The sequence below is a fragment of the Phaenicophaeus curvirostris genome, chromosome 13 (assembly GCF_032191515.1).
Source record: "Phaenicophaeus curvirostris isolate KB17595 chromosome 13, BPBGC_Pcur_1.0, whole genome shotgun sequence".
In the NCBI taxonomy this organism is placed as follows: domain Eukaryota; kingdom Metazoa; phylum Chordata; class Aves; order Cuculiformes; family Cuculidae; genus Phaenicophaeus; species Phaenicophaeus curvirostris.
In genome coordinates, this window is record NC_091404.1 from 4,185,618 (window position 1) to 4,205,935 (window position 20,318).

At 43.6% G+C, this 20,318-nt stretch overlaps 2 protein-coding genes across 4 annotated transcripts in view; one reads left to right on the forward strand and one right to left on the reverse strand.

The window, feature by feature from the left end:
• ATRX (ATRX chromatin remodeler) overlaps window positions 1–20,318 on the reverse strand; it is a 478,294-nt gene that overhangs the window by 194,626 nt on the left and 263,350 nt on the right. The window lies entirely within an intron of this gene.
• The window catches only part of AMOT (angiomotin), a 65,429-nt gene that overhangs the window by 35,050 nt on the left and 10,061 nt on the right, over window positions 1–20,318 (forward strand). For all 3 annotated transcript variants that reach the window (XM_069867799.1, XM_069867797.1, XM_069867800.1), the window contains exons 4-8: window positions 2,688–3,141; window positions 4,853–4,997; window positions 6,369–6,461; window positions 9,670–9,815; window positions 20,167–20,316. In XM_069867799.1, coding sequence (XP_069723900.1) covers window positions 2,688–3,141; window positions 4,853–4,997; window positions 6,369–6,461; window positions 9,670–9,815; window positions 20,167–20,316 — 988 coding nt within the window. The remainder of the gene's footprint in view (window positions 1–2,687; window positions 3,142–4,852; window positions 4,998–6,368; window positions 6,462–9,669; window positions 9,816–20,166; window positions 20,317–20,318) is intronic.

The following is a 20,318-nucleotide window of genomic DNA, read 5'->3' on the forward strand; positions in this document are numbered from 1 at the left end:
TCTAGTTGTCACTGTCAGGTTACTAGGATTTCTTTTAGAGGTTGTATTTTTTATCCTAGTCACGTTATCCCATTTTGCCAGGAATATAGATGCATTTGTGATGTTTTGGAAACTCTAATGTTGTTGGTAATGCAACAGAACTAGAGGCTCCCAGCTCTCATGTTGTAGCTTAAACCCACAAGACTGGTGTAAATTCCGGAAGTGAGAGGTGAGCGCCAAGATGCTGGAAATCTTGTAAATGTATTTTGTTTAGAAATACTCAGCCATGATTTCCTAGAGTTGTTCTTTACCAATGTCCTTGCCAGGCATGTCAGTACAAAGATTGTCCCTTCTGAACTAAGCTGCCACTGATGTTTTTCTCTGGCCATCTTGGTGTTCATTAGTGCTCAGGACTTGTGGAAATGGTGAGATTCTGCTCATATGTCTCTGATGGCAGAAGAATAAGATGCTTTCAGTCAAACAGCGCAAATTGTTAACATCGGCATCTAGATGGTCCTCATTAGGCTTATAATATTAACACACTCTTTCTGAGTGACTGCTTCAAGTTGTTTTCAGAGTGGAAGAGAATATTTTGTACATTCAAAATGGGAAAGGTGCTTTTTTGCATCCGTGAGACGGACTGGCAACTCATCTCTTGATCTAACCTCTGTAGTTCATTGTAGACTAAATGTCACAGCAAGGTTATTCCCTAATTAATTATAACAGCAAAACAGAGATGGATGACGCTAGAATAAGAGTAAGCTCAAGGAGATGAGTGGTTGCTGGAGATGCAAAGTTTTAACTCTGCACATAACTGGGTGAGCTAAGAAAGGAGCTGGAAACCACCTGAGACAAACCAGACGACCTTGAGCATGGCATGTGATGGTTTTGCCTCATTCTTCATTATAGAACTAGCAAATAAAGGTAATGAGATAAATGCAACGGTAAGTAGAGCTGACCTCCCAGGAGGGGAAGAACCAAATTGCTGCTACTAAACTGAACATTCCAGAGGAAATTAATTGCACATCTCTCTTCTGCATGATCCCTGAGATCCTTGTGCTACATATGATCATTTCTGGGGAAATACAGCTCCTGAAATGACATTGCTGGCAGTGACCACAGTCACCAGAGTGTGAGAAAGAAACCGTAGCTACAGCAGTCATTATTTGTGTTCTCCTAAGTGACAAAGGCTAGATTTGTTTCCCCATTAAGGAATTTTGAGCATCAGCTTGGAGTTTTCTATGCACCTTCTCTGCTGGAAAGCAGGGAAAATGAAGTAAGGTGCACGATATTGAAATAGCGAAGGCTGTGCTGGGCTGAGAATGTACGAACTTCTGCATGTGCTGCCAGCCAGATGTGAGTAATGCAGACGTTTCCTCTTTGGAAGGGTATGAAGAGTTGATGTGTTCATTCTGCAGAGAACAGGAAGGACTATGCTGAGTGTTTGCATATTGGCTGAGAAGCCCGTTTGTGTAACCCTTTAGTTCCCAGTTCAGCTTCGTGCTTGCTGTTGTCAGTTGAGGTGCCACTACCAGTCCTGGTGTGGTGGGAGAGCTGTGATGTGGGCATCGTGGACATCCAGTGGCCATGCTATGTGCTACAGAGCAAGCACGTAGGGTCCTTCTTGTGAGCGCAGGCAGCCACGGGGGTATTCTGTAGCGACTACATCCAGGTGGAGCAACAGTATGTGCTTTTCCAGCTGGATGGTTGAACTGCATCCCAAAGGGTGGGAAATTTTGTCAAAAGAACATGTTGATCTGCCAGCCTGGGTCTGCACCGAGCTGAGGTCTGTGCTTGAGAAGAGACTGGCTGCAGAGTGGAGAGGGAGTGACTTCAGCTGTTGGAATAAAAACCATCCAGAGGAGTTAAAGGTTGAATGTCTTTGGAGGAGGAAACAAAAGCTGCCTCCTGAGGTCATCCAAGTACGATAAATCCACACAGTTTTCTAAGAGAGATTCCTTACTTGGCTAATGCAGCAGAAGTTGAGCTGGGGATCTCCAGCGCCTGGAAAATGTGAGCTGGTGGAGCTTGGAGTTAGTTCTGTGAGAAACTTGAGCATGTTCTGGATTTCTACATCTGTCTTTGCTATCCTGTAGAGGTTATTGTTAGGAGCAGAAAACATACCTACTACATAGAACTGAGGGTGGTACTGAATCAAAAGAGCTCCTTTAACTGTCTCATTTGATGAGGCTGTGGCTTATTAGTTGATATTTTGGAAAGCTGGAATTGGTGGTGCTGTACTAGCATAGAGGTTAGACAATTCCTTTAACTCTGTATCCTGAAGTGCAGAAGAAAATTCATTGTTTTCTCCATGAGAGATGGCAGTTTTCAGGGCAGAACAGGAGAGCCCATTCCTAACAGTCCTCAGTTTGTCCATTCTATCCACAAAGTATGGAGAAAAGCTATAAAATAAATTTGGTCACTAGTTGTTGATGGAGTTTCTCTTAGTGTTTCTGTACTAAATAGACTCAAGAGGAAAGACAGTGTGTTTAGAATACATTCTATGATTCTGTGATTTTCTGATAATGATCTGGTTTTGAAGCATTTTTTTGAATCAAACTGTAAAAATCAGGAAAACCTTTCCTGTGAGTCTCTTGTGTGGGAAGACCTGTGTGTAGGAGCTACAGGGACTATCCCACACCTTTTAATTGGGTTTGTGCACCATCTTCTGCATGACTTTGATGGAACTTCTGCTCTCTGTTTTCCAGGCAGAACCCAGATGTGCAGCTGCAGTTACAACAGAGACCACCTCACCACCACAGCCCAACTTCTTCCTTGACATCCCTGGGATCTTTGACTTTGCTTCAGTCTCCACCACCATCCAGGCTGTCCCCTTCCCAGCATCAGCAACCTCTCACTCCAAGCCAGGGAGATCCTGGCATTCTTCCACGGACCCAGCAGCCATTCTTGTCAAACCAAGTCCATCAGGGGGATTTGTACCGACTATGCCAGCCCTTCCTAGGCCCACAGCAGCAGCAAGGCGATTCTTACTCTGTTATGTCTCGGGCTCAGCAGATACCTTCCCCTTACCAGCAGATGCAAGTAGATCCTTTTGCCATAGTTTCCAGGGCCCAGCAGATGGTGGAAATCCTGTCAGAAGAGAACAGATCTCTACGGCAGGAGCTGGATGGGTGTTATGAGAAGGTAGCCCGGCTGCAGAAGGTGGGTGATTTTGGTTATATCGGGCACTGTCCTCAGTTTAGTATGGTCCATAATTAAATCGTCTAACCTGCAACTGCTACATTCCTTGCTTAAGGGATTGATTATCTACTTTAGAGTAGATTGATTAGGCTGTATCATGTCCCTTTGGGCAAAAGCTTAACTTCGTCAGAAGATAGAATCAAAGCCTTCAGTTTTTTTCTAACAGTTTATTGACCATGCTCAAAAGAGCATCCTAATCAACTCTCTTGAAGAGGCTGACTGCTTGGCTTGCTTGGTTAAATTAAAGCTAATGTTCTTACATCCAAGATAGCAGCAGGCTTCATTTTCCCATCAGTCTAAGAGCCTTTAGAGACTGCAGGAAGGGCCTGTTTGGAGGACCAGAGTCACTCAAGGAGAGAAGAGGAGGCACTGCTACAAAGCTGGTTGGCAGGACAGTGTACAAGACAAGTACTGCTGCTATGGCTACCTTAAAGACATTTGGACTGCAGGACTGAAACTAACACTTCTTTTGTCACTTCCACAATACCACACAACTTCCATGAAAACTTAGTATCTTGGTTGGCATCGAGCTATTTGCCACCCTTGGCTTTAAGAAATAAGTAGAGTAAGCGAGGCTAAAATGTTTAAAAAAAAGTATCTCAGTGAGAGCCACCACTGACGCGTGTAGAGGCATTTTCATTGCAGCCTCATATAAATAATTTCTTCATGATCTGTGTTTAAAGCTGTGCAGCAGCTCAGCTTTGCTTTTGCCTTGCAGCTGTGAGAAGGCTGATGCCACTTGCAGTTTAGGATGTTGTGGGCCTTGCTGTGCTCTTTGCGCTCAGCAGTCTCCAGGGCCATAAAAATGTGTGGCTGCTTAAAACATTTGTTTGAGCTCAGGTGACCAGTGTGGCTTTTCATGCTCATTTATTCCCAATGTTACCTTATTCCAGGGAGATATGTTCGTTTTAATTTTTTTGGAAGGTTCCTGGCCAGGAAATGCTTTAGAGAAATGTTTGGCAGTTTCCTGGTAATGAAAGAAGAATAAGAATGCCTTTCCCTCCACCCCTCTGCTGACAACTTGCTGTAGGCAGTGCTGATGGGGTTGGCTCTTATGTGGATCCAAACCTCCTTGCTTGATAAGGAGAGTTAGGAGGGAATCTCCTGCTCTGGGTGGTCAGAGAAGCTCTACACTGAAGGCCAGAAGGAAGGATAAAACTTTTAAGTTGTTGGAAGTGTAAACACAGAACATCAGGAGATTTTATTGTGAATTTTGGGCTGTAACCATTACAGCTCTGCAGAGTTCACCAGGAATGCAGGATCTACCACTAGCATTTTTTTAGTGTAGTTTCGTCTCCCTTTCCAGTTCTATTTTACTTACTTATCCTGATATGACATTAACTCTTTATAGAAATACTTTTTGCCCAAACTAACAGCAGTACCAAACTGCTCCAGTCTTGGAAAAGATGGCATTTGCAACTCTTCAGTTTGCTGTATCTGTGCTCCGATCTTGTTGGGGAAACAGACTGGAATCTGGAAAGGGAGTCCAGATCTTCAGTTCAGCCGCTGGTATTTTTCATACAGAAGGATCCATCACAACACTGAGACTCTGTCCTTTTACCTAATGTGTAGGTGTAGGTTTCTTTCCATAAAGAAAGTAATCTTTCTGTGAGTGAATGAAAACAATTGTTAATGATAAAATAGTAAGTGCTTGTTTTCACTTCCACTGCAGTTGGAAACAGAAATTCAGCAAGTGTCGGAGGCATATAAAAACCTGGAGAAATCGTCCTCCAAGCGGGATGCCCTGGAAAAGGCCATGAGGAACAAGCTGGAAGGAGAAATTCGTAGGCTTCATGATTTCAACAGGGACCTAAGAGGTGAATGAAGTAAAACTTATGTTCTTCAATTTCTTTTTCTATTGCTGTAGTTGGTTGGCAGGACAGTGTTTTGCTGCAGAGTTCGCTCTGTGTGTTGACACGACTAGAGTATGACAGGATACTCAGGTATTTCCAGTAGTCTGAAGTCTAAAGCACTTGCTGGGAGTATAGAAAAGACAATTTTAGGAGAGTGCTGTAGTCTCTCGTTTCCATCCTGTTCTCATTGAGAAGAAACATGTGATAAGCCAAATACTATAAACCAGATGCAAGCCTGGAATTCTCTCTTGTCTTATATCCTAGACACAATTTGTACAATTTGTTCAGTTTATACAAGTGGAAAGATGTTTTGCTGACTGCCTAATCCCACACCAGGCATGTTCACTTTATTTCCTGTCCAGTGACCCTGTTGCACTGACATACAAACTGCAGACTGTCTGTTCTTCCTGAAGGTCTTGTCGTTCCTTATCAGTGTAGGCATCTGGTTTTTTGGATCTCCCTTCCTTTTCCAGTGAGATGTTATTAGCGTCTGGTTCTTGCTAAGAGGCTGAGGCAGTCCAGTGGTTGGCAGGGGAGAGTGATGTTGAATGCTATTTGACCTGAACTGACATTAGTTTGAAAGGCAAAAACCATCTGCAATTTGAAATGTTTAAAGGTGCACAATCAGTCTTTTAAACTGAAAGTTTAATTTTTTAACGAAAGCCTTCTGATCATCCTAGGTGTCATCTGCCCCTAGGTTCTTACTAAGACTGTATTCCCAGAAATTGTTTTGCATCTAGGAAGTAAGGTCATACACTGTCCAGTGCTATCGAGACGGAAAGCACACAAAGGCCTGCATTAAATAATCTTATACATAATAAAACACAGCATAAGCATTTCACTCTTCTTTTCATAGACTGCTATAAACTTCAAACAGCCTGCAGCAGCAGAAGTGTTAAGCTCTCCTTAGGGTTTTACAGTTTTCCCTAAAGTCAGCTAATTGGGCAGCAGTGATTTAATCTTCTAACTACTAAGATTTAGTGGAGAATTATAAGGGAATCTTTTAATAGCTTGGTGAGATTTATTTGTGTGGAAAAAATAAGTTGTCTTAACATTTGTGAAAATTGAAAGAATAAACTTCTTATGTGTTATAATTGTTTAAAGTAATTTCTTTGGAACTTTATTTAACCTGATTTGTCTCATTGGTAATATTTTCTAAAGGACATAATTAGAAACATATCAAAACTGAGTGCCAGCTTCTGACAGAGTTTTTACTTTTAGCTCTGTAGAATTAGGAGATCCAATCCCTTCGTTTGCATTAGAAATGCCTGAGCAGAAGTGACTAATGCTTGAAAGTTTTTAATTTAGTGTGCCTTTTGCTGAAAAATTTTGCAGAACGTATGGAGACAGCCAACAAGCAACTTGCAGAGAAGGAATTTGAAGGGTCCGAAGATAATCGGAAAACCATCTCTCAACTCTTTGCACAAAGTGAGTTACACAATCGTTATGGGTCAGTAGAAACGCTCCGGTCATCCTGGGAAGGATAACAATGCAGCACGTTAGCCTAGTTTGGATCTGTTGGTTTTCTGCTGAGACAGAAATCAGGGCAGTAACAGTTCACAACTGGCAGTGGAGAAAGGAGGAGGGATTCAAGAATTCCTTTTCTGTCAGTATGTGAAGCCCGTCTGATAGCATTTATTAGAGATTTTGGAGCAAATGTAGTTTGCAGTTAAACTGTAAAATTAGTGTTTTCTCCATAATGTACAGGATAATTTATCCACCCATTTTGTCGCCTGAAAGCTTTGGAATTAAACCTTTCCAGGCTGACAGGAGTCCTCCTGGTGTGAGTTAAGGCCAGTGGAATTGGAAGCTGGTAGGTCTCCTATCTCTTTCCTCTTTAATTTGCCACTGCCCTATCCAGTTCAGGAAAAATAAAAGGGATGAACACTGCCTCCAGTATGCTTGGCTGGGTAAGGGTCATGAATTCTGTCCACAGCAGTGGATTTATCACAAGGCAAACCAAAATGACAGATGCGAAATGCTCCTTTTCCTTTGTACTGAAATGTCTTGAGGCTGATGGCAGTGAGCCAGCTTTTCTCTCATCCCACAGTGTACTCCACCCTTCTGACAATGCTCACTTTTCTCCAGTTGTTATATAAAAAGGTAATGCAATAAAATTGCAAAACAGAGATTTTTCTGTGGTGTAACACACACTGCTTCTATTCTGACAAGTGCTGCTATCCCTCTCTTATGTTGTCTGTAGCTTATTCCCTGTGGCTTATGTTGCAAGCAGATGGCTGTCAGGGTGTGAATTCGGAACTCCTGATGGTAGTGGAAAGTCTGTGAGTTTAGTCTCACATTCAGACTGGTTGGGTGTGCCCAGGTGGCCAAGAAAGCGAATGGCATCTTGGCTTGTTTCAGAAATGGTGTGGCCAGCAGGTCCAGGGAGGTTCTTCTCCCTCTGGACTCGGCACTGGTGAGACCGCTCCTCGAATCCTGTGTTCAGTTCTGGGCCCCTCACCACAAGAAGGATGTTGAGGCTCTGGAGCGAGTCCAGAGAAGAGCAACGAAGCTGGTGAAGGGGCTGGAGAACAGGCCTTATGAGGAACGGCTGAGAGAGCTGGGGTTGTTTAGCCTGGAGAAGAGGAGGCTGAGGGGAGACCTCATTGCTCTTTCCAACTACCTGAAAGGAGGTTGTGGAGAGGAGAGTGCTGGGCTCTTCTCCCAAGTGACAGGGGACAGGACGAGAGGGAATGGCCTCAAGCTCCACCAGGGGAGGTTTTGACTGGACATTAGGAAAAAATATTTCATGGAAAGAGTCATTGGGCACTGGCAGAGGCTGCCCAGGGAGGGGGTTGAGTCACCTTCCCTGGAGGTGTTTAAAGGACAGGTGGACGAGGTGCTAAGGGACATGGTTTAGTGTGTGATAGGAACGGTTGGACTCGATGATCCAGTGGGTCTCTTCCAACCTGGTTATTCTGTGATACTGTGATGGGTTCACCCAGAGAGGTGGGGAGGTCTGTGAGGCCTTGCGTTAAGTTTCTCCTTTTGGATGAGCAAGGAAACCATAGTGCTATGTTTCATTTGTCCCAGCATTTGTAAGGGCGATGTAGGCACTTGTCGAGTGAAACAGTGCTCATTTGGGGAAAAGTCTGGAACAAAACCTCCAGAAGCCTCACTGCAAGCACTTGCAGATTAACAAGCCGACTGCTGGCACTGATTGATACCTGCTGGCATGGTGCCACCCTGTCTCATCTCTGCCCATTTCTGCAATGCGCTTTAGCGTGCTGACACTGTAAGCAGCTCATTGCCTGGGTGGAGGAGAAATACCAGGATAGGAGAGATAGGGAAAAGAATAGATGAGTGGTGACATTAACCTTATGTCACAGCCCAGCTCTGAGTTGCAGTCAGGGTTTGCTCTGCAGTTTTCTGAGTGCTGCTGGTGGACAGGTTTGTTTTGCAACCTGTGTGTGGGTAGTGTTGATTCCCTAGCAGAAGGGAATTTTTAACTACTCTGTGTTGCTAAAGCTTTGCTCCTGGCTCTTTGCTGGAATAATTGTGGTCCTGTAAATATAGTTATGCATATGCTTGCACAAACGGGCCTGTGTATTCCATATTCAATATACCCTTACACCCAGGATCTGGTTCCTGTTTTTCAAGCCTTCCACTCCTTGTCCTCATTCCTTTGTCGTGGGATACTGGTTTCTGGAATGCAGTTTCTCTGGTGTCATCAGTGCTGGGTGTAGATCACTCCAGGGAGTATTCTGTGGTTTTGTATCCAGCAAGTGTGCTAACGTTATCATTGTAGCTGGTTAGCTTGAGCTGGGAATGACAACATATACAGAGGACATCAGCTCTGTGTTGTGGCTTTGCTTTACACCCCTGTGTGATAATTTCTCCAGTCCCAAATTATTTTATTTTTTAATGTAGGCAGTTGCTCTGTTCCTGAAACGCATAGCACAGCACAGCAGAAGAGGACCAGCTACTGTGCTTGAGGTCGCTTTGAAGCATCAGACAAACTCTCAGTGCTAGGCAAAAGGCTTTTCTGAACTGCAGATCTGCTTTGAGCAGTTACAGAACGGATGCAGTTACCTCCATTCTGGTCCAGGGATCATTTTTAAAGGCAGTAGAAGAAGACTGAGGAGTGATCATTGTTCACTTGTTCTCTGACTCCTGTGATGACACTGCCAGCAAAGTGTGACAACTGGGTGTCTCTTTGGGAAGGAGGACAGCAACCCTGGGCAGAGCAGACTTCCTGTTTGTGGGCTCAGTATGAAAGAAAGGAGCAAGAGTTTTTCAGGCACAGAGTCTGCCATCTCTCCCCAGCCTGGGATATTAAAATTAGCCAGTTTGTTTTCCACAACTGAAAGCTCAGAGATAAAGAGGTGCCAGGTTTCACTAACCATCTGCATAATCAGAGCAAATTACCTAACTGTACTAAGTGATGTGCCTTCTATTCCTTCTCGCTAGCATTGTGGCACTTTGTTGCTTGAAGGTACCGTGCTGGTTTTTCAGGGGTTACAAGTCCTTCTCTTCCTTGAAAGCCATGTACTCCCCCGCCACCCCAGCACTGATTTGCATTCTCTGTCTTGTGAGAATTTGGAGTACAATCTTCCCTTTGCCTCTGGAGTGAAAGACTCCTGAAAGCTGGCTAGAGATCAATGCTGTCCATCGATAACTTATTTTTTTTTGATAGACAAGGAAACACAACGGGAAAAAGAGAAACTGGAAATAGAACTGGCTGCTGCACGCTCTGCCAATGAGGACCAACGAAGACACATTGAGATCCGGGACCAGGCCTTGAACAATGCTCAGGCCAAGGTGGTGAAACTGGAGGAGGAGGTAAGGATGCTGGGAGAGAGAAATTAGGGCAGCTTGGATTCCAGTAAAAGTTAGTGTGGGAATGAGTTTGTCTTGTGGAAATTAGAAGGAAATCTGCTTTCTTCAAAGCTATTTATGTCTGCTTAGCTTTGTGTTGGTTAGCTAAACCACTGAACTGTGCACAGATAAGCCACAAATCTGTATTTCCTTGGAAGTACTTTTGTCTAAGCAGCCATGTTTCGGTTTGGTTTTTTTGTTTCAACTGATAAAAATGGCTGGATATGAAATCCCAGCCCTGGCAACCTCCTGAACTTGGCAGAAATTCAGATCTGGATGGACTTTTAACTAATATCAAATGAATGCGGCTTGTCTCCTTGCCAGGTGTTCCACTTACACCAGGGTATCGTGGTGCATAGTGCAGATCATCGTATGTGCCCAGCATTCGTAATAAGCTGGGCATGACCTTGGTTGTTTTCTCTTTCTTTCCTTCCCTCCAAGAGGGGATAATGTTTCTGAGCTGCTTAGCTGGGCAGCTTTCACAGCAGTTTCTTTTGTAGCCTTGTTCCTGCCTCTCACACATGGCTCTCACCTTGCTGCCCTTCTGCGTCATAGTGTCTGTCCTCTTCCCTCCCGCCTACTCCTTTCCTCCCAAAGGCTCCATTTCCCCCTCCCTGCCTCTGCTTCCTTTACTCCTACTCTTCCTCCATAGAGAGCCTTTGGAGGAAATCTCGTGACCAAGCACACTTCCTCTACTGCAGATTTGTTCTCTCCTCCTTTGGTTCTGCGATCCTCCTGCCTACTAGCACTCAGCATCACCCTCAGTTAAGCACAGTGCCTATACCCACCTGCATCTTGCTGTTTTCAGAGGCATTCCTCAAACCCTCCCCCTTGTCTGTCCTAATCTTCTCTCCTTTCAGGAGGAATGGTCAAATACAAAATAAACATCCTGCTATTTTATCCTACCTGCCTTCTTCCTCTCCCAGATACAGATGTAGCCATATTCTTAATTTTATCCTGCTCTTCTCTGAGTTCTGTATTTCCCTCAGTAGCCCTTGCCTTGAACCTGCCTTTGTTTCTTTGCCTGGTGTCCTTAGTTTTCAGCCCTTGCAGTACCTTTCTTTTAATCTCTTCAGCTTCATGGAAGCTCTCCCTCAATCTCTCCCTGTCTGGATATGATCTGCTCATTCAGGATGTTGGTTACCTGCCGTCGTACCTTATTAGCCCTTCTCCTCAGTGCCCCACCTCACTTTCCTTTCTCTACTACATCAAATTCAGGCAGTTTCTGTTGGCTTTCCAGGTCCGTCATGGTGTATCTGACCCTGTTTCTCTTCTTCCCCTGTTGCTGAGAGGGTGTCTTCTACCTTTGTCCTTCTCAATTTCTAACCACTCCTCCTCTCCACCCCAAACAAGCACTTCTGTGCCTTTTCCCAGACTGCCCTCACCTTCACTGCAAACACTGGCAAGGCTGCTTTGAAGCGTCCCTTGCTGTGATGCTCACAGCATGGTTGGTAGGGACTAGGCCACTGTTCATGCTAACCCAGAGGCTGTTCACTTGGCCTGCCCTAAGGGTGTGTTTCTGCCTGTGGCCTCTGGTCCGACTCAGGCCGTGAGCTTTGAGGACAGGTAACTTTCATTTGTGCAGCATTTAGCATCACCAGGCTGGGGCCTGTCACTGGGGAACCAGGTTCTGTGCAATACAAATATAACAATAAAAAATAGAAGAACGGTGTCAGCAGAATGCTTAAGTATCACTGGCCATGTTCAGCCTTGTGCACAGTTGACAAGTCCATTGGTTTCATTAAAACTGTAGCATCTCCTGGCAAGTCTGACTTGCACCTTCGTTGCTCAGAGGGGCAGGGAGCGTTAGGTTATAAGGTAATTTAAACATGACATGATTCCCTTTGGCACTCAAACTATTCTGCTGTTTGATCCTGCACTGTATTGGAGCTCTTCGTGTTTCATTCAGATTTCAGCATCTTATTACACTAAAAATCTGATATGTGACTAACTTTTAAGTACACAGGACATCCTTATAGTTCCCCTAGAACTATTCACATGCTTGGAGTCAGTGTGGACAGAGATGCTGTGATCAGCCCAGGCCAACACCCCCAGCGCTTGGCTAGGTTGAACCTCTGTGTAGGCACTTAATATTGGCTCCCTCACAGTGAAGTTGAAGCCTTTAGAAGTAATAGTTATATGGGATATTTTTGAAAGAACTCGCTCATTTAACTCGAACTGGCTTCAGTGCTGTGGCAAAGTATTTCTGTCTAGGTAGAAAAGTAAAATAGTTGAGTAACTTTGGGCTAGACTGAACAGTATCCTAAAACCCACACGTATACTGATACAGAGTGAAAACGAGACCTGGTCTCAATTGCATGAGGGCTTGTAGTCATTTGCATCCAACCTTTGCTCGAATCCCAGGGTGCGCAGGAAGTGCCACCCTTCCTGTTGTAGATAAATATGGAAGCGTCTCAGTGAGGGAGCAGCAATTAACTCTGCTTTTTCCTAGAGGTGAGGGGGAGTAAGGGGAAACAGAGGGGTAAAGAGTCGTTTTTGTAGGTTTCCCAAGTAACTTTTTAATGAAATACTTAGCATTATGAAGCATTTGTTGCCTCATTAGTATTAAACTGTGGGAACTTCTCAAATCCCCAAGCTGTTTGGTAGCTTTCTCCAAAAGACAACCAAGCAAGCTGTTCAGTGCTCAGGGCACCGTTTAGCAGGGACTGCAAATGCCAGCCTGAGCTAGTGACATCCAGTGACCAAGATATATGAACAATTTGTCAATTATTTCTTTTATTCCTGCCAGCTTAATCTGAGTTACTAGTCCCTGTAATTGTCAGGAATTTCCATACCAGTTCTGCAGAGAAGGGTGGAGTTTCTTACGCTGAAGTCTGGCAGCCGCTGTGGCTCAGGGCCTGGGGGGGTGTGCATATTTCAGTTGTTGCATCCTGTAATGTAAGTTTTTGAGCTTCCCTCTCCCCCTTCCGTTTTGACTTCCTATTAAGCATAGTTGCCCTGCCTTGTATTCATCAAGTCCTTTATAAAAAGATTATTTCCATTCTGATGAGAACTATAAGCCATGTATTACTACAGCTGAATTTAAATGTTGTATTGGAATTGGAACTTCCAGATTCTTATTAAAATTCTTTGCCTGAATTGCCATTTTGGGCAAAACCACCCATCTGTAAAATGTAGATACTTGTCTACTCTTCGAGAGCGTTTATATATATATATATATTGCAGTTTAGCATCCAAGTTAGAGGGAAGGAAGAGATGAAAGAATGCTAAAAGTGGCAGGAGAAAGGAATGATCTTGGAGATACCAAAGCACACTGTGAAGCAGTTAGAAGCAAAAGAAGGCATTCGCAGAATACTTTGTGTGGTCTGTTAGCAGGGGTGAAATGTCTTCAAATTGAGAACAAGCTGCCATTAAGGTTTTAGATAATGTGGAGTTTATTTCTGCAAAGTGCTAAAGGGGTGAGTGATCACGGGTATGTAAAACAAACTTAAATATGTCCATGAACAGTCTTGCTAAGTATGTATATGTTTTATATGCAATATTTAAACTTTACTGCTTCTCTACTATACATGAAGACGCCCAGTAATTAACCCCTATTTTCACTTCTCGATTTTCATTCTTCCCTTTAGTAGATGTTCCACAGTTATGCATAAGTCAGCAGCTTATTGAAAATGTTCCTAGTGAAGCACTAGTCTGGTTATTAAACTTCAGATTATTTTTATTACATGCAGTAAATTTGAGATCAACTGCATATATTTGAGGTAATATGCATTTTGGCTTAAAATTGTACATTCAGTCAGAAATTGTTAGGGATAATATTAGCAGCTAAAGGAATGAAAATGTCTCGTATTGGAGCCTTGATGGGCTCAGGTTTGGTATGAACACAGGAGTGGCTGCCGTGTGCAGCAGTTGGGTGACTGTTGATGGTCGCAGATGGCCCATATGTGTCAGCTTTGAAAGTCGTCGTGATACCATGTTCTCACCAACATCTGCTAGCGGCCACCTTGAGAGCCTTTAGCAAACAGAGCAGATGGTTCAGCTTCGCTTTGCTCTGGGCCCAGGGCAGAATTGCTGGGTTTACAGAAAGGACCATCCTGACCATCCTGGGGCTCCGGGTAAAGGCTGACTTACCTGAATGAGTGCTTACCAGGCTTGTAATATTGCAGGAGGGAGTCTGATGCCAAATACTTTATCTAACCACAACTGCTGAGTGTAGAGGGTACAATTGCTACTGTTTCTATGCTTAAAGAAAAAGCATTTCCAGAACTATTATTGAACTTGGTCATTTCTGCTTACCCTGGTTGATTCCTGCCATGGACGACCACACTTCAAAATGCTGGTGGTTTCTTTAAAGTCGCATAACTTGCGCTCCTTTGCTCCACCACTTTACAAGCCACTGTTTTAATGAGTGCTTTAAGGAGACGGCTTTGAAAAACAGTGACTACCACTAAGAAGATACAAATACCTACTCTTTGCCATCCTCACGCACACACCTTGCAATGGAAAGAGAAGCCAGACATCCTCTCTAATGGGTGCGAATTCATGACTGGGGAAAGGAAGGAGTTTGAGCGGAATATCTTTCCTCTAAATGGCTTGTATGAAGCTATAAGATCTTTCTGCCACCAGAATTCAACATAAACTAGATATCAGAGCTAAGATATTATCTTCGTTTCCCACTCAGCTGTTGTGGAAAGAAATAGCGCACTATGTTTGACTACACCAAGGGTTCTATCTGTGGGAAAGTGTAGAAACTCTCAGTTCCAAATGACATCCCTTGTACTTTATATGCTGTGGCTGAGATACTTTCAAACCAGAGCTCTGGCTTGTAGGGCAAAGGAAATCCAGAGGAGAGTTTGTGTGCTTGAACACTTGTCTGTTTCCAGTCTTTACTCTGGGTCTATAAAAAGATATTCCCAGTCTCCACAGCTTTGTCTTACTTCGATTCTTAGACTCTCAGAGCTCTGTAAATACTCCTGTTGGATAGAGTTACTTTTAAAAGGATGGCTTATCATTCATGGGTGGGTAGAGTGGAGAGGAGAGGAAACTCCCTCTCTTCCCTGTAACTGGTACATGTGTGTGTCTTTCATGACCTGCATTCTTGTAACAACGCAGAACTGGCTTTTTATTGCTGTGGCGCTACCTCTCCTATTCTGCCTGTTGGTAATTTTCCAGAGGTAGCTTTGAGAATTATAACTTATTTTAACACAAACAAACAGAGAGACGATGTTATGCATTATGACATTCCCATGCAACAAACGCTGTTCCCTAGCAAGACCATAGTGTTACCAAATTGCTTCGGCATGAATTCTTGCTGAGGCCAGTGGCGCTTTATTGGGCCTGAATTCAAACAAACTGAGGGTTCAAAGACATCCTGGAGGAATATATTCCAACTGCAAGAGGGAGAGGTGGTTTGAATGTGCTTGCTTGTCTTTTTTTTTTTCTCACTACATTTCTGCCATAGCAGGCAAATTTTTGTGGGGAAAGAGAAATTCAGCTGCATCTGAATGGATTCAGCTTTAGGATAAACCCAGAATGTAATGAAAGCACCCTGAATATATTAAACAAAGGACTTTGAAGACATCAGAAATAGTGGGTGGGAGACAGGCAGATGCTGACGAGTGTTACCAATTTGCTGAAATAGGAGCTGTCCAAGATGCAGAGGGTAATGGCTGGGTTTGTCAGAATGCCTGGGAGGGTTTCTGAATCATTGCTAGCTATGCAGGAAGACTTCTCTTCTTCCCCAGAAAAACTCTTCGCTGAGTAACGCATCTGGAAACAATGAATCTCTTTACAAAAGGAGATCCTTCCTTTCCCCGTACCTGCTATGCCCAGGGCTGCATTTGTCCTGCAGAGGCAGCTCCAGTCTGGAGAATGTTATAGCCTCTTCCTCTCTCGCTTCTAGTGACTTGACAGTGAAAATTCCTCATTCCTGCATGCTCCTGCTCCCCGTGCTGTGTGTGCGAAACTTCTGTGCCCTCTTCAGAACTTTTCTTCTGCAAGGACCTGGGATCGCTGAAAGAGATTCCATGGTTTCTGGAAGACTTTGCTGAGAAGCCTAAATCAAATGAAGGAACAAGATTTGTTTGCCTTTTAGAATGTTAATCCCTTTTCTGCTGAGCAGTTGAGGTAATACTCGAACGTCCGTGTTTCTGACAGGAGTGCTTTGTCCTCGGCCATTGATTTTAGACCATGCAAATTCTCTCTGTAGCAGAGAAGCCTGCAGGTTGCCTGCTGCCAGGCATTATGTTGTCTTAGGAAATCTTTTCCTCTGCGAAAAGATTCTGAGGACTAGTTTCAGTTTGCTAGGTTTAGTGAATTTGTTTAATCATTTCATTCCCGTGTGTTTAGAATGGCTGATTCATTTTCCATTGCTGGAAGCCCTGCAGTTCAGGGATTCTGGTTTGCAGATGTTTTCAGGCAATAAATCTTTCTGACTAACTTGGAAATGGATTGCTCTTCAGGTCAGCCAGACTCTTGTGAGCAGGAAGCCTCTGAATCCCAAGTGTATCCTGCTTCTCCCAGCCGGCTTTCAATAGCAGAAAGCAATCTTGACAAGGGGTAGAGGAAATAAAATGAAGACAGAAATACTTGATTGGGAAGCCAAGGAATCTTTCAGGGGTATTCCCTGCACCAGTTCACACTTTTGTGTACTGGATTTCTATGAAGTCCCAAATCAGTCTTTGCCTTCTTTATTTCTCTTGTCCTCAGTCCTGTTGCAGAATTTCTGTGAATATTGTAATGGATGTGAACTAGAGAGTGGCTGCTCTTCTTTAGTACAAATTAATTAGAAAGTCTTATTGATGCAGTTAAAGCTTGACCTCTGATACCTGGTTAGGACGTGTCCAGAGCATCAAGGGACTGACCTGGAGAAGATATGCACGTGGTTGAAGTTGTGCCGTGCTGGGAAGGGATACAGCCACGCTGAAGTGCTCTGCTGTGCTCCCAGACGTGCACTGAGGTTATTTGAGATCTTCCCGTCTTAAAGAGCTGTTACAATAAAGATATTATTATGAGTATAATGCTCTGCATTTTCAGAGCACCTTCAAGGCAAAACAGTTACAATACATTATGTGAGCATGAGCTTGCTTCTTAGTTAAATGCAGCACCATCAAAAGGAAAATTACTATCTTGTCAAATTTATTTAAAATTATATCCAGAAGGGTGTGACTGCATCGTTGTAAAATGTCAGGAATTAACTCTTATCCAGAGCATGTGTTCACTGCAAGGTCTTTTGCAGAGGAGAGAATTCCAGCATCCTTTGATGCTATCCCCCCTATAGCAGATGTTACTGTGGCCCTTGGCACTCAGCACCCAATTTTGGTTCTTTGCTGGAAGAGAAAGGATGGGGAATCCAGGGCAAGTGACCAAGAACAAGCCTCAGCCTGCTGCCTTTTTTTCTTGCTCCTGTCTCACTTACTCAGGAAACTGTTTCCAATTCCTGTCTTAGGAAAACACAATTGTCCTCTCGATTTATGGTAATGAAATCCCTCTTTGCTTGGAAAAATTATTCCTGATTGTCTTTACATTGAGAGGACAGATAAGTGAGAAAGGTGAGAAAAAAAAACCCACCCAAAACTTGAACTTCATCACTACTGCTTCTGGAGAATCCTGGTTCACTGAAAGGTAAATTGTTCCTCACAAAGACTCGCAGTAGCAGAGCTGGCAGAGCTGGAAAGGACTGACACTGCCAGAATGTGCAGTGGGGTGACTGAGTGCAGCGAGTGCATGGAATGAAAGAATCTTGTATTTAATTGTGTCAAAAGACAGATTAGGGAAGCTGAGTTGTCTGGAGCACACACACGTCTTTAAAGTTTATTGAACATCTGTGTTCCAAAAACCCCAAAATTATGTGAGGGAATCCTGAATCCGGTTTTAAGCTATTAAATAAATACACACAACCCCAAAACTTTGTAACATTCCTAATTCTTCCTCTTGCTGGGAGATGGAAGTGTGTTTTGTGAAGGGGTGAAAAACCAACCAGTTGCCTTTATGAAAAGCCACGGAACCAGCAGTGCCCGTGCTTTAGGTTTGGTGCATGAGGTAGGCGTGTGCGGGCAGTGCTGCTAAGTTGGGCAACAGCTTGTGTTGCAACATTTCACCTGCAGGTTTGGCTGGTGGGAGCACTTTCAAAGTGAATGTTTCAGTGGAATTTCTGTGTCCTCATTTTTTTTTTTTGGCTGGGCTCTTGGTATTCTTTGAATGCAGGCCAGAATGTTAATCCACGCATGTGCATACTCAGGTTTATTAATTATGAAACTAGTAAGGTGTTGTCAGTGGCTGCCATTTGTAAGGAGAATTTTACCTGTGTGCTAAAAAATGTCAGAAATTTAAATGCTTTGTGGTAGGCAATAGGAGACCAAACGGCCCTCTGCCCTTCCTTAAATTTTTATATACAAGACTGGGGGAGGAGAGCTGATTTTCAGGAGATTGTTACTCAGCTCGATGCATGATATTTCACTATTAATGAGTTTATTAGATTGTTCCTTACTCTCATCCAGGTTAGTAAGCTCTTATTCAAAACCAGGGTACTGGGTGCTCTTCGTTTCTAGGCTTTGCTGCTGAGTCACAGTTTAGCATTTCTGGCTAGTTTCATAGCTGCTACGAGTTGTGGTTAATCTAAGTGTAAAACTAGTGTGTTAATATTCACTGCCTTGGAGTCTGAGAAAGCTTACATCAGCATTATTAAGCACTATGATCTGGAATAAAAAGATCTATTAAGTATTACATTTTTATTGATTTTCTGTACAGCCGTGGTGGAATATTAAGTTGTATTAAAATGTTCTTGTCTCTCCCACCCCCCAAAAAGCTTGAAATCTTGAGCAAGCAAAGAATAAAAATACCTTTCTACTGTACATGCCCTGGTGGGATGGCCTTTGGCTGGATTACTCACTGTTTATTGTAACTTTTACTGTAAAATATTTGTTTGGGGAAAATCCTCTAGGGCGGCAACATTCATGCTGTGAGATTAAATGCTGCTGACTTTATGAAGAGAAGAAAAGGAAGCCGTGTCTGGGATTAATAGTGTTTGAAGATGTTTTTCTGCTTTCACATTGCTGTCTCAGGATTGCCTCAAGGAACAGGAGTCTGAAAAGGGAAAATTTTGAAGAAATACACGATAAGACCTTTTCGGAAGGAAGGTGGGATGTAAGAACAGCTCCTGTTGTTCAGATCAAAGCCCAGCAAGCCTTGTATCTTCCTTCTGCTGAAAATCACAGCAGATTGCTGGGGAACGCTAGAATGGGGCTGAGAAACAGTGATACGCTCCCAGAATACATTCTGCTTCCAAGAAGGGCTTCCTGAGCCAAAAGTGGTTTCTTTTGTCTTTGATATGCCTCAGTGTTCTTGTCTTCCATGAAGCTGTAGAGCAGCTCTTTGAACTCACATAAGGGAGTCTGTGTTTTGCGTTTTGATGCTTCTCTACACTTTGGTTCTCACTGTTGGGAAAAGTTGCCTTCTTCCAGCTGTTTTTGTATTTCAGAGTTTCTTTAAGGTCCCTTCCAACCCAATCCACTCTATGATTCTGTGATTTGCTGCAGAAGGCCAGCTAATTGTGATTGTTAGTCTTTTTCTTAACAGAAACTTATGTCCATAGGTGTGCAGTATTCCATATATTGGAACAGAACTGGGCCCCGGGTGTGTTTTATTCTGTTTTTTTTTTTTTTTTAATTCATATGTTAGTTTGGTTTTCTTCTGCCTGATCTGTGGGTTAATCTTGCTAAGATAGTCACTGGAGGTGGTCTCAGCATGGGAGTTTCTGTTGCTTATCGTGAGGCAGGATAGCAGCTTGGTTTGCAGGATGAACGATGGAGGAGGATGGAAGGGAGGGGCAAGGAATAGAACAGGACTTCTCAGGTCACACTGCGCCACGATGACTGAGATGAATGTCCAGACTGCTGGAATAAACCTGGCTGCGGTGTGGAGAGGGCACGGGCCAGGTGTAGGGTGTGCTTTGATCCTGTCCATCATTTTGTTGTTAAGGGATTGGGATAGGATCCTGCAGGTTTTGATTCAGTTTCTGGTTAATCTCATAAAAACACTGCTGGCGATTTTCAATATTGCACTGAAAAGTGTTCCCAACTTGTGGACCTGTCTTTGCCACAGTTACCTTGGAAACGTGAAGTCATTAAACACTCTCCGTTATGACCAAAAAGAATGAATTTACCTAGAAGGAAAGCAGAGATGGGAAAATCCTGTTACATCCTGAGTGTTGAGTGCAGAGGAGTCATCTGAGGCACGGCAGCTATTGTCTGGGCATGTCCTTTGCACTGGTGCTTCTGTGCTCTGCAGAAAGCCCGAAGTTTACTTACTTGTTCTCATTATTTAACTTACGTTGCATTTTATTCCTTTGTTTCAGCTCAAAAAGAAGCAGGTCTATGTTGAGAAGGTGGAGAAGATGCAGCAGGCCTTGGTTCAGCTGCAGGCAGCGTGTGAGAAACGGGAACAGCTGGAACATAGGCTGCGGACCCGGCTGGAGAGAGAACTGGAATCTCTCCGGATGCAGCAGGT